The sequence below is a fragment of the Dreissena polymorpha genome, chromosome 11 (genome assembly GCF_020536995.1).
Source record: "Dreissena polymorpha isolate Duluth1 chromosome 11, UMN_Dpol_1.0, whole genome shotgun sequence".
Classification (NCBI taxonomy): domain Eukaryota; kingdom Metazoa; phylum Mollusca; class Bivalvia; order Myida; family Dreissenidae; genus Dreissena; species Dreissena polymorpha.
This window is the reverse complement of record NC_068365.1, coordinates 27567511-27580843: the sequence shown is the minus strand read 5'-3', so window position 1 is coordinate 27580843 and position 13333 is coordinate 27567511. Positions and strand designations below refer to the sequence as shown.

At 35.6% G+C, this 13333-nt stretch overlaps 1 protein-coding gene across 1 annotated transcript; it reads left to right on the top strand.

Annotated features, from left to right (window-relative positions):
• The first annotated feature begins 2938 nt into the window (after positions 1-2938).
• Positions 2939-3838, top strand: LOC127849717 (unconventional myosin-XVIIIa-like). Its single transcript, XM_052382463.1, has one exon. The coding sequence runs from the start codon at positions 2939-2941 to the stop codon at positions 3836-3838; it is 900 nt and encodes a 299-aa protein (XP_052238423.1).
• The last annotated feature ends 9495 nt before the right edge of the window (positions 3839-13333 follow it).

Below are 13333 nucleotides of genomic sequence, written 5' to 3'. Positions count from 1 at the left end.
AGCGAAAATGATCAATTGTGCTTCAACGTAAGTTTTGCTGTACACTTGTTTCAGATTTGAACACAAGAAAACTCACAATACTTTCGGATTGGTATCAAGTGTTAATAAGATTGTGTGAATTTCAATCAGGATTATAAACATTTAATCCCTGTCGACTTGAATTCTATAGCAAATATACAATGTAGCGACACGCGCAAAAATTTTAAACGTTAAAACGTAACATAACATCTCTGAATATGTGCAAACAATCTCAACTTATAACTAAGTCAAACTACACCTTCGAGACTTTTCTAACGCAACACTTTTTAAACTTTAATATCTTTCTTATAAGTAAAGATTTAATTCAAAATTATAGATGTGATCATTTGACTGCAATCGGTGCAAGCTAACGATACAATCATTCATCCGTGACGATCGGACGCTTTATCACGTGGGCTGGGGTAGCATGCAATTTGCCAAAATGCGCGGTTGCACTTCTGAATATTCATATGAGCAATACATTTTAAAATGATTTTTATGTTTTCCTGGTGTAAGAACCCACCGAAAATGGTGACATTGAAATAAATTTATAATAATATTGCGTTTCACCATTTCCACGTGCAAAAAGACGAAACTACACATACACCACGTGCTAAAGCGTCCAATAGTCACGGATGAATGACTTTATCGTGAGCTTGCTCAGAATGTATTCAAATGATCACGCATAAAATGTTAAATCAAAATCTTAACTCATAACAGAGATATTAAATACACTTGAAGGTAACCTAAAATTCACCAAAATGCGCGGATGCGCTCTTAAATATTCATATGAGCCATACATTTTTGAATACTAGTTTTATGTTTTCCTGATGTAAGAGCCCACCTAAAATGATTAAATTTGAATAAACTTGCGTTTCACCATTTCCACGTGCAAACAGATTAAATCACACCTATCGCACGTGCTTAAGCGTTTGATCGTCTAGGATGAATGATTTTATCGTGAGCTTGCTCAGAATGTAGTAAAATGAGCAGACGAAATTTTTTAAATCAAAATCTTAACTAATAACTGCGATATTCAAGTTTGAATGAAAAGTTTTGCGTTAGGAAAGTCTCCAAGTGTATAAATTTGTATGTCACACTTTTAACTTAAAATCTCCGAGTTGTGGTTATTTTCCCTGATTAAGAACTTTCTATCTCCGAGTTGGAACCAAGAATATCAAAGTAAGTACTTATTATCCACTTGTAACAACTAGGTACCCCCGAGTAATCTACGAATTATGTCTAATAACCTCCCAGTTTGAGCTTAGAATCTCCGAGTTAGGGTTAAGTTTCTTTGCGTTAGAGGATAGAATCTCCGAACTAGGGTTTAGTATTGCCGAGATAGGTCTTAGCATCCCACAGTTAGGGCGTTTAATCTTCGGACCGGGCTTTAGTATCTCATAGCTAGAGCTTAAACCCACTGAGTGGCAGTTAAGAATCCCTGAGGTGTGATAAAGTATATCTGTTCAAGGGTTGTATAACTCCGAGTTATGGATTAGTATGTCCGTGATAGAGGTAAGGACCTTTGAGTTAGGTCTTTGTTCCTCCGAATAAGGCATCCCTTGTGTTTTGGTAACACAACTGCGTCTGAAATAAGGGTTCGCATGTGTCGCAGTTTTGACCCCTCCCTTTCTCAACCCTAACCTACTTACTCGTGTTTTACATGAGACGCCTTACCAAGATTCAGAAGACAGGTGCTTCACACCGGACACTCAAAGACACAGGGTCGCCCTTTTATTTTATGTTTTATCTAGCCCATTCCCCCTTCAACCCAACTAACAAATATCACGGTTGTTATGATCGCATCAGAGATTCCTGTATCCACTCGACGAAAATGTGCTGCTGTCACATTTAACTCACACAATCTACTACGAACAAGTAATCCAACTTACCCTGATACCTCGTTTAAATATGTTCTGTTTTCGTTCACAAACACTAAACGCTAAACAAATATAAAATGATACTTTATACTTAACACGCTCAACCACACTCCCATGGATTCTAAACTAACAAACAAAAACTCAAACACACGGTCCGTTTGTTTTTATGCTGTTTTGTTTATTACAGGATTACGATCTTTAAGCCTACTTAACGCTCACATATTGTTTTGTGTTCACAACCTTGACCACGGACATTAAGTAAGGGTCAAGCGATCATCATCGGTCAAATACGACACGGAGTTTGATATAATAAAAGTTTAATTGCCTGTTGATTATTGATATTTTATTTTGTGCGTAGGCACATTTTAAAAGGAAATCGCGACACTTTTACAACCACAAATCACGTTTCTGTGGATCTTGAAAGATAGCTGTCAATGTACAGATAAACAAGTATGAAGCGAAAATTAGTTTAGCATAACCCTGACAATTATACATATACATTTTACAATCCGGAGCGTCATTTTCTAAACATATTACCAAATTAGCAGCAGCGTATAAAAGCGGTTGACTGTTTGTATTACTTTTGTCTACATTAAACAACCTGAGCGCTCTAAATACATATTACGCGCAACACTACAATCATGATCAAACCAATCTTTATCTCTTTTACTGTAACCCTCAAAATAAACATCATTTGAATAAAAACATTCTTTGGCAAACAATGGATCCGCAACATCGCGGATAGTATTTGAAAACTTATCAATCAAAACATTAATTGAGTCACTGTCAGGGCAGTTGGAAGTTAATGCGCATGCGTGAACATGGCGGGCTAAAATTTTGAAGGAGTAAAATTACATCGAAAATATTGAAAGTTTATGGAATAAAACAAGTGAGGATGAATGAAAAGTGTTTTTAAGTGAACATTTGGATGATACCTATGATTATCTATGACCAGAAAACGCAAACCCTCCAAAGATTCGCCGGATAACGGTCAAGCAAGCTCAACACAAAGCACGAACAAGCGAAACAAAGGGAAAAAAATGGCGCAAAATGCTCAAGCTTCACCCGTGACTAATATAAGCGGACAAACACAGGCGAGCCAGGCAGGTCAGTACTATGGCAGTCCACAACTAACGCAGATACCATTTCCGTACATGATGAACACGCCCAATTTTTATGGACAGGGGTTTATACCCCCGGCAACGCCATCGCCGCCACCAAGCTCGGACATTTTATCATCAATTTTGGAAAGGTTAAATTCTGTTGACAAAAAACTTTCACAACTTGACCAAATTCATCAAACAGTGTCGGGCATAGTTTTGAGAATAGACAAAATAGAGCAACGAATGAATAGCTTTGAAACCCGAATGAAAGAGTTAGAAAAATCGTGTGATTTCAGTGGGAACATGATAGAAAACATAACAAAAAAACAGAGTGAATTCGACTCAACTCTAAAATCCACGAGTAACTTGCAAAGTCGCGAGAATTCAGTGATCCAGCACGAACATAAATTACAGGCTGAAATAACGGACCTCAAGTGCAGGAGTATGCGGGACAATTTGTTGTTTTTCAAGATACCTGAGGAGCAAGAAGAACAGTGCGACAAAAAAATCTTGGAATTCATCGAAACAAAGCTTCACGTGCAAAACGCCCAAACCGAAATCAAGTTGCACAGGGCACATCGGATAGGCCGATACCAGCCAAATAAAGTGCGGCCAATTGTTGCGAAATTCGCATACTACCCGGACAAGGAGAGGGTTCGCAGGGAGTCAAGGGAACTAAAAGGTACCCCTTTCGGAATATCCGAGCAATATCCACAGGAAGTTATGGAGGCCCGACGAAGGCTAGTACCCATCATGAAAAAGGCAAGATCCGAGGGTAAGGAGGCGTATCTCAGGATTGACAAACTGTATATAAACAAGCAAGTGTATAAAGAATAGGACGTTAGTGAGGGTGTCATTAAAATTGTCACATGGAATGTGGAAGGACTAACAGCGTTTAAATGCTCTGATAGTAAGTTTTCATCTTTTCTTAACTGTCACGATATTATATGTCTTACTGAAACTTGGACAAATAAAGACTCTACCTTAGACCTAAAAGGCTATAGAAAGCCTATTCACTCATACAGACGATTACAACACCGTAGAGCGAAGCGCTCGAGTGGTGGTATTGTGATTTACATTAAAGACTATATTCGTAAAGGTGTTACATTAGTAAAAAATGACATTGATTGCATTGTTTGGCTTAAATTAGATAAAATGTTTTTTAATATTGAATCAGATGTATATTTATGTGTTATATATATTGCACCTGAAAATTCCCCTGTCCACTCTTTGTATACTTATGATATTTTTGAAACTATTGAATTAGATATTAATTTTTATCAAACCAAAGGAAAGGTATTTTTAACTGGAGACACAAACTCGCGAACGGGAAATAAAGCCGATTACATCGAAAATGATAGGTATATAAGCGATACCGATTTTGATACTGTACCAGATATTGAAACCTTAATCCCACGCTCAACTTGTGACCTTACTACGAATCGATTTGGAGACAACCTGTTAGATATTTGTAAAGCGACTAATATTCGTATCGTGAACGGACGTTTACATAACGATCAAAATATAGGTAAAATAACGTGCTATACACATAATGGTGAAAGCTTAGTTGATTATTTATTAACTGCGCACACCAATTTTACGGACATTTTAGATTTTACCGTTAACGATTTCACGGAATTCTCGAACCATGCGCCGCTGACATTTGCTCTCCGCACGAATAACGCTGTTTCAAATAGTAATATTAATCCGATTGTTTATTTTAAATGGAAACCCGAGAACAAATGCGACTTTCTTCGTGATGTTTCGTGCGATGTACATAATCTGGAACACATGTTATTATCACAAATTGATTCAAACTCTGATCCGGATATCCTAGTGGGAGAATTTTCGAACTACTTAAATTCTAAAGGAGAAAAGTATTTTAAGCGCAATATAAATCTTGAAAGTAAAGGGTTTATAGATAATGATAAAAATAAACAAAAGTGGTTTAACGAAGAATGTAAAACCAAACAATCTCAATGTACCAGAGCTATATACGAGTTTAATCTTAACAAAAACGAGCGTACACGAGAACAAATGATTGCATCGAAAAAGGATTATAAGTATACTTGTAGAAAAACTAAATTAAAGTACAACACTGATCTAAGCAAGCATATGAACACTATGAGAAGGAAATCACCCCGTGAGTTTTGGAAATTATTTAAACGTAAAACTACATCACAAAACTCAAATACGATACCGTTAATCGAATTCCACGATTATTTCAGTAAATTAGCGGACGAAGGTGACCTAAATATAAACTCGTTTGATTCCGATACTTTTTTACATGAATTTGACAATAGGTTAAACACAGAACCCTCCTACCCCGAACTCGATAATCCTATATCGACAGAAGAAATTATAAGGGCAACCAAACGGTTGAAAAACAATAAAGCTCATGCGCATGACAATATTATATATGAATATTTTACTGAAACAATCGATGTAATCGTCAGGCCGTTAGAAATATTGTTTAACTACATACTTGATAAAAAGCGTTTTCCGCGCAGCTGGTCATCTGGTATTATAATACCAATTCATAAACGTGGGGACATATCAGATCCAAATAACTATCGGGGAATTACTTTAATAAGTTGTTTTGCGAAATTGTTTACAAGCATATTAAATGAACGGCTTAAACAATGGGCAGAAACGAATGACATTCTAACGGATGCACAATTCGGCTTTAAACCAAACTGTAGCACGGTCGATGCAATATTTATTCTTAATGCACTTATAGAAAAACAGTTTCAGAATAAAGGTAAGCTATACTGTTGTTATATTGACTACCGGAAAGCATATGACGTCATCAATCGCGGCCAATTATGGAGTAAGATGATTAATGTGGGCATCGACGGTAAACTATTAACACTTATTCGATCCATGTACGATGAAGTGAAATTACAGGTTAAACACATGGGTAAATTATCTGACGTATTTAATAGTAACGTCGGCTTATTTCAGGGGGAGATAACCTCGCCCATATTGTTTTCCCTCTTTATTAACGACATCGAATTCGGTTTGCAAAATGGAATAAACGCCGGAATTACACTAGATCAAATATCGATATATCTATTATTATTCGCTGACGACGCGGCTTTATTTTCTGAAACACCGGAGGGTCTTCAAGAATCATTAAACAATTTAGAAACCTACTGCGATAAGTGGAATTTAACGGTAAACATTGAAAAAACAAAGGTCATGGTATTCCGAAAAGGTGGCACAATTAGTAAAACATTAATATGGACATATAAAGGTCAAGAAATAGAAATTGTTAACAATTTTAATTACCTTGGAATTGTCATGTCAAGCGGTGGATCTTTTGCGTCCGCAACAAATACATTGTATGGCAAAGCTTTAAAAGCGATGCATTCTTTGTTCACTCTCACAAAAGACATGAACGTACCTATACATATCATGTTAAATTTATTTAACGCATATGTATCATCAATTTTAAACTATAACTGTGAGGTATGGGGATTTATGAAAGCGGAAAACATTGAGCGCGTCCATCGTAAATTTTGTAAAAGAATATTGAATGTTAAGATGTCAACAAACTCATTATCGCTATATGCCGAAGTTGGTCGATTCCCCTTGTATTTAGACAGATATGTCAGGATCGTGAAATACTTTTTGAAATTATATACTGTTAAAGAGGGTAATTGTATTCTTAAACACATTTTATTATCACAGAGATTAGAAATTGAACGCAAAAATAACACAAACAATTGGTCATCGAAAGTAAGGAATATTCTAAACCAAACCGGTTTTAACGATGTATGGCTATTCCCCGAATCTGTGAACTCTAATCAATTAATACCGCTACTTAAAACCAGATTACGAGACCAGTATATCACTAACTGGAATACAAGTGTCACATCATCTAGTTCAATGATTTTATATAAAGAATTGAAACCAATATTCGAAAGATCTGCGTATCTTGATATTGTTGAAAATAAAAAACATAGGAATATTATTGCTAAATTACGTTTGTCGTCTCACAAATTATTAATTGAAACGGGTAGACACCAGAACATTGTCAGAGATCAACGCAAATGTGTTTTATGCAACCTCAATGATATCGAGGATGAATATCACTTTGTTATTAAATGTCCTTATTATGCCGATATTAGGAATACATTAATTCCAAAGTATTACAGATCACGACCTAGTATGTTCAAGTTTATCGAACTACTTAATTGTTCAAACAAAATAGTGTTAAGAAAACTTGCCATTTTTTGTTTAAAATGCTTTAAGCTACGAGAAGATGTGCTATATGTGTAGTATAAATGATATATCTTCCACAAAGACATTAAGCTTAGAATAATGTTGTATTTGTAACAATTATTAAATTTCGTGTTAACATGACATGATCACTTTGTATTAACCCCATCCATGTGACATTCTCACTAAAACATGTTGTATGTCATTACTTTTTAAATTGATCTTTCCTCAAAAGGATGTATGTTTTGTATATAATTGTCACGCATGCTGTTATTGCATATGTATGTTTATGGCGATGAGCTGTATGCTTAAGCTAAAATAAAATATTCTGTTCTGTTCTGTTCGGTATTACGCACAATATCATTAAAAGTTGGTAAAATTCGAATAATCCCTGATCGAAATTGTTCCCGCAGGGAGTCATTCCATTTATATTTAATACCTGATTGGCTTTCTAAATCTATTATTGCATAACAATGAAAAGTATAGCGGAGCATGGTCACTCCATTCATTAAAACTTTGTATATAAAATTGTGGTATGTGTGAAAAGTAGTTTTCTTTTGTTAAAAGATAATCGATCACTGAACAGCCGTTATTTGACAAAAATGTATACTGATCGCTATTACCAATGCGACCATTTACGATACGAAAAGACGAGCCTTTACAAATATCGAGTAATTTTATCCCGCGACTGTTGAGTGATTTATCTATAGAGGCCCTGTCAGGGATACAATCTGAAGTATAATCGTTGCTATCGATACAACTAGTAAATTTGTCACAAACAATATAATCTTTCTTATCACCAACTCTACTGTTAAAATCTCCACATATATACACACAACCAAGATTATCATATAAACATATATCATGCTCTAAAATCTCAAATAAATCAACGTTAAAAATATTATATATTGGCGAATCATCTCCCCAAATATATGATCCACATAAATATATATCTTTTGCAGTATTGAACAAGGAACGATCTAATTTCAACCAAATTATAGTGTCGTAATGGTTTTTTATTATATGTATTCCATTCTTTAAATATTCTTTGCAAAAAACAATTCCACCACTATTACGTTTGGCATTTTTATGTTTGAATTTACGATAAAAATTGTGAGATAAATATCCGTTAAACTGAACATTACTTGTCGTGTCACACCAAGATTCATACAGAAAACATATGTCATAATTTTTAAGAATATTTACAAAATCGTCAGATTCTTTTTTGCCTCTTGTCAGTGCATGTACGTTCCACGAAAGTATCGATAGCTCACCCTCGCCGTATTCCTAGGGACGTACCGGCTTGCCATCGACGTACAGGGTATCCTATGCGATCCACGCACATTTACCCTCCTTTCTGGCATCTTTCATGTGGGGAACCAGTTTGCGCCGTTTCTCGAGCACTTCCGGTGGAAACTGTTCGTGCATTTGGTAGTTTGTACCTGTAAGATGTTTCCACTGTTTTCTTACTAATTCGCTGTTCTTAAAAAAATGTAAACTTTGCGATTACATATGTATATTTCGCACTTTACCATGGACCGGATGTGATGGTGAACGGTGCACACGCTCAAAACGCATGGCATCAGCTGTTTCTTTAGCAGTCTTGAGTTTTTCTTCAAGGTGATTGCGGAGCTTCCGCTCTGTGACTTCCTGTCGAGTTGTCTTCCGGGATATTAGTGAAAACTAAGTTATTTCGCATAGACTGCGATTTCAAATATGCAACGTCATCCCGGAGCTCATTGCGTTCCTTTTCCAACTGCGTTAGCCTGTCCGCCACTATCGTTGCCCCAACGTCCACTAACTCCACCTTTTCTTCAAGAGCACACGCGCGCGCGTCAGTGCGCTTCACTCTATCCTCCAGAGCGACCCATATTTTCTTGAGTTCTTTGTCAAAATCACATACTTTATTCTCTAAAGAGTCTATCGCATGTAATTTTAGCTCAATCGCCAATAACCTGGTATCTATAGTTCTCATACAGTTCAAAACGTCCTTGATTGTTGGCTCCTGTCCGCTGTCTTCCATCTTTTCGGGACTTAATTTGAACGAATCTGTGTGAGACCGCTCGAAAACTTCACTCTGTAGTGGTCCAATTGCATCTGGATATAAGGCTGCACTTGCTTGCCCCAATAATTCACTTATTGAAATATTTGTATCCTCCTGTGACGGGCCTCTCTGTTTGGTCAGCTTTGTTTTGTTTACACTTCCACTACCACTACTATTCCTGTCTTTTCGTTTTTCCCCCATATTCTATAAACTGAATAAATAATCCACACGCCATAATAGTCCACAATTTCACAAAATCAACTTAAAAAAGCAACGATTTCTTTGAAATTAAATTTAAAATCCTCAAATTTCTTTCTCAGTTCAAAAACACGTCCTCTTCGCGCCTATCACGTGACATACATTAAGTCAAATACAACCCTGCGTTTGAGAGGAATAAGTGCATATTGTTATGCCTGAGATATGACACTTTTCGTGAGCTGATCAACTTTTTTAATACTCCGCCGAGTAAAAATCTCATCTTCCGAGTTGATCTAAAAAATCGAGTTAAACTTGAAGAATTAATAGCGACCACACAAAATAAACTACTAATATTTAATACATGTACTCGCTGGGCGCCTTTTATGCCCAATTAGTATACCAACCCTAAAAAACAGTTTTAAATATACTTTGTAACATAGGTACACCTTCCTTAAAGAAACATACACTTTTTCCCTTTTTTATTTTTTGACACTGCTTTAAACATATTTTTACCTTTATCAATTATATTCTTAATAGATGCGGTGTACCATAACGAGAATCGGGGAAAATGTTGAAACACAGAATCTCTTTTTGTGTATTTCAAAAAATGATCTGTTTTATGCAAAATATAATTATCATGTTTACGAGGGAAATAAAAAATGGAATCCCAAAAAAATTGAGAGTGTTCATGACGCTGAGCCATGTTTTGTTCTGTTCTTTAACACGTCGAAAATAAGATACAGTATATTTTCAACTGCTATTCTTAATCAAAGAATCTTATACCGATGCAAAGTATTATAAGTATTTGTTATATAGCGATTAAGTGAGGATTGCATATTAATGGATCGGATTAATTATCGCGTTTTATTTTTGTTCATCGAAATGGGAAATAATACAGGATTAAATCAAGATAAGCGTTATCCACTTAAAGTCCAATCCTGGGATTATGCTGTAATTATGCGCATTATCTTGATGTGTTTATAACAGTTCGCTGAAGTGTAACAGTTTATTGAAGTATAACAGCTTGTTGAAGTATAGCAGTTCATTGAAGTATAACAGTTCATTGAAGTATAACAGTTTGTTGAAGTATAACAGCTTGTTGAAGTATAACAGTTCATTGAAGTATAACAGTTTATTGAAGTATAGCTTGTTGAAGTATAACAGCTTGTTGAAGTATAACAGTTCATTGAAGTATAACAGTTTATTGAAGTATAGCTTGTTGAAGTATAACAGTTCATTGAAGAATAACAGCTTATTGAAGTACAACAGTTCATTGAAGAATAAATCAATACATTAATTTTTCGCCATTTAAGATTAGACATTAAAAAATCTAGATTTTTTTTATTCAATCGAGCAAAACACAAGCATATTATTACTATATTTGACTTGGAATGTATATGCCATTTTTAAATTTCGTAAATAACACAAACCACCGAATATTTAATGTCTTATATAATGTATTAATTTTATTTATGGTCGGTAGAGAACATTGTGTGGAAATATCGTGTTTGCAAGCATAAGATATATGTTTTTTATTCCTGTAACTAAGTATGTTAAAAGCAATTCTAAACGGCCCACCGTACAGGGTACTTTTAAAATTTATCATGGTTAAATGAGTGCCAGTTTGGCAGTGGTTTTTACGCTTGCTTCTCACATATCCTGTCCCCGCCCTTCCGTTATTATCACCAATCTCCACGCAGAGTTTTCGTTCCTTTCTCTCACATGCAATCTCTGCCATCACAAGAAAATCCTACCAGATTTGGCAGGATTTTATTATATACTTTTGAGTATTTTAGTATAAAAACTAGTATCATTTTATTTTACATTTTGAAAATAGTGTATAATTTAGGTTCATTATAATAAAATAATTACCTTAATTAACAACGTACAAATAACAACGGTAAAATTATTGTACCACGTGGCTAAGCTATCATCACGTGGTTGGTTATGAAGGCATGGGTTCGATCCAGCTATGCTGGTTTCCGTCAAATCTCTGCGCGGAGGTTGCATCACCCCCTGGCAGATCATGCGGTGACGCGGATGATTCAGGCTCTAAGTCTCGTTCTTCGAAAGGCGCCAGGCGACGTGACCGGCACTGTAGGCATTATACCTCAAGATCATATTCCATTTTATAATTTTGTCAAAATATGGTATTGCATTTTGTAACCGACCACCATTTAATACATTAAAAAACTTCCGGAAGAGGTTGTTTATGTTTGAGTGCTGCATCTTGTGTCGACTTAATTATCGAGCATAGCAAAAAGATTGCAAAACGACATAAACCGCGATGAACGAAAATAACCAACGGCAAACCACAATATACAAAATAAACGAGCTCAGTTTTATAACGCCAAATTATTGTTGAATCGTTATAAGTCGAACTTAATCGCACGAGGCACGAGCTTAACTTCGACACACTACATGTATATTGCATAGCGAAAAACACATTGTACAATAACACGTGGGCTGTACAAGTTGACTGTTAAACGTCGTTGGTCATTGTCGTGTTTCTCTTTGAATCTCCTGCTAAGAGCTCACGCGATTTACGTCAACACTCGACCTTTACACGGTGTTTGCTTATAAATACATTGTTTGTTCTGGTGCAAGGGCCACTCGTCGTTTCGCATTTCCGGCATCTGGATTATGAGCGCGAGAACACAATAAGGAGGAGCGAGATCACGATCCAAGAACGCTAAATCGCGAAATAATATTGCTTTCGTAATCTCGCGCTCTTGCGTATTTGCGTTCTTGCCGTGTATTTTAATTAGGACGTTTCTTTTTGCATTATCGAATGGTGATTTTGCGATCTTGAATAGTATTTCGTATTTTCGGATCGTTATTAATATATGGTACAACAACGATAGTTTATTTCATATTTAAAAATAAAGCAAATATAACTTTGAAATGTAATGGAACAATTATGTAAACAATTACAACTGGGCAATATATCAATTGTTCAAGTTCAGTTCCGAGTGCGAGATGTTTTGCAGTTGTTCATCGTCCCCGTTGTTATTTTGCTGCGTTTCCGTATTTTCAACTCGTTCGAATCCAGTGTCTCTTGTCAATGGCAACCCGAACATATTGGTTTCCGGCAGAGGAAATATTACGCCTCATTGGTTGTCACATCCAAACTTGACTGATATGTGAAACTGTCAAATACGATGGCAACCTATTGGAACTGCGACGCTGTTTCTTTTAATCTTGACCATATTTGCACGATTCAACATCCGGTACATCGTGCTGTTAGGTCCATATTGTTGTCTATAAGATTCAGCAAAATTGAGCCCAAGATGTATCTTCAGGAAAATCCACCCGATATAATCCAGGTTTGACTTGCTGACCAAGTTATGCGACACAGCTGACCCGTATTCAAACTTGGCTTAGATATTGTCAAAACAAAAACTATTCGGACCAAGTGTCATCATGATTGCTTCATACATGTGGCGTATATAGATAGTGATATCAAATTTGATGTTGCAAATATCAACACTTTGAAAAACTTTCATTGATATTTGTGCCGATATGAAGAAAATATTCGGTCGTAAATAAACCATACATTTTATACATTAAATAGAAAAAACACACCAATGAGTGATATCATATGTTTCGGTGTATATACAGTACATTAAATACAATAAATACAACGAACATTGCTATAAATCATGGATGATAAGTAAGACCTCAATGTTGTAAATGAAGAAAAGAAGCACAAATTAACAAAAAAAAAATAAAAAACAACAAAAATCAGTATCGTATAGGATTTTTAGCATATCATAAAATATAAACTAAGCTAACATATGCAATTTAATTTTGTATTTGATATTATCCTATGTTTAAAACAAAGACAGCGAAGACTGAATGAAATG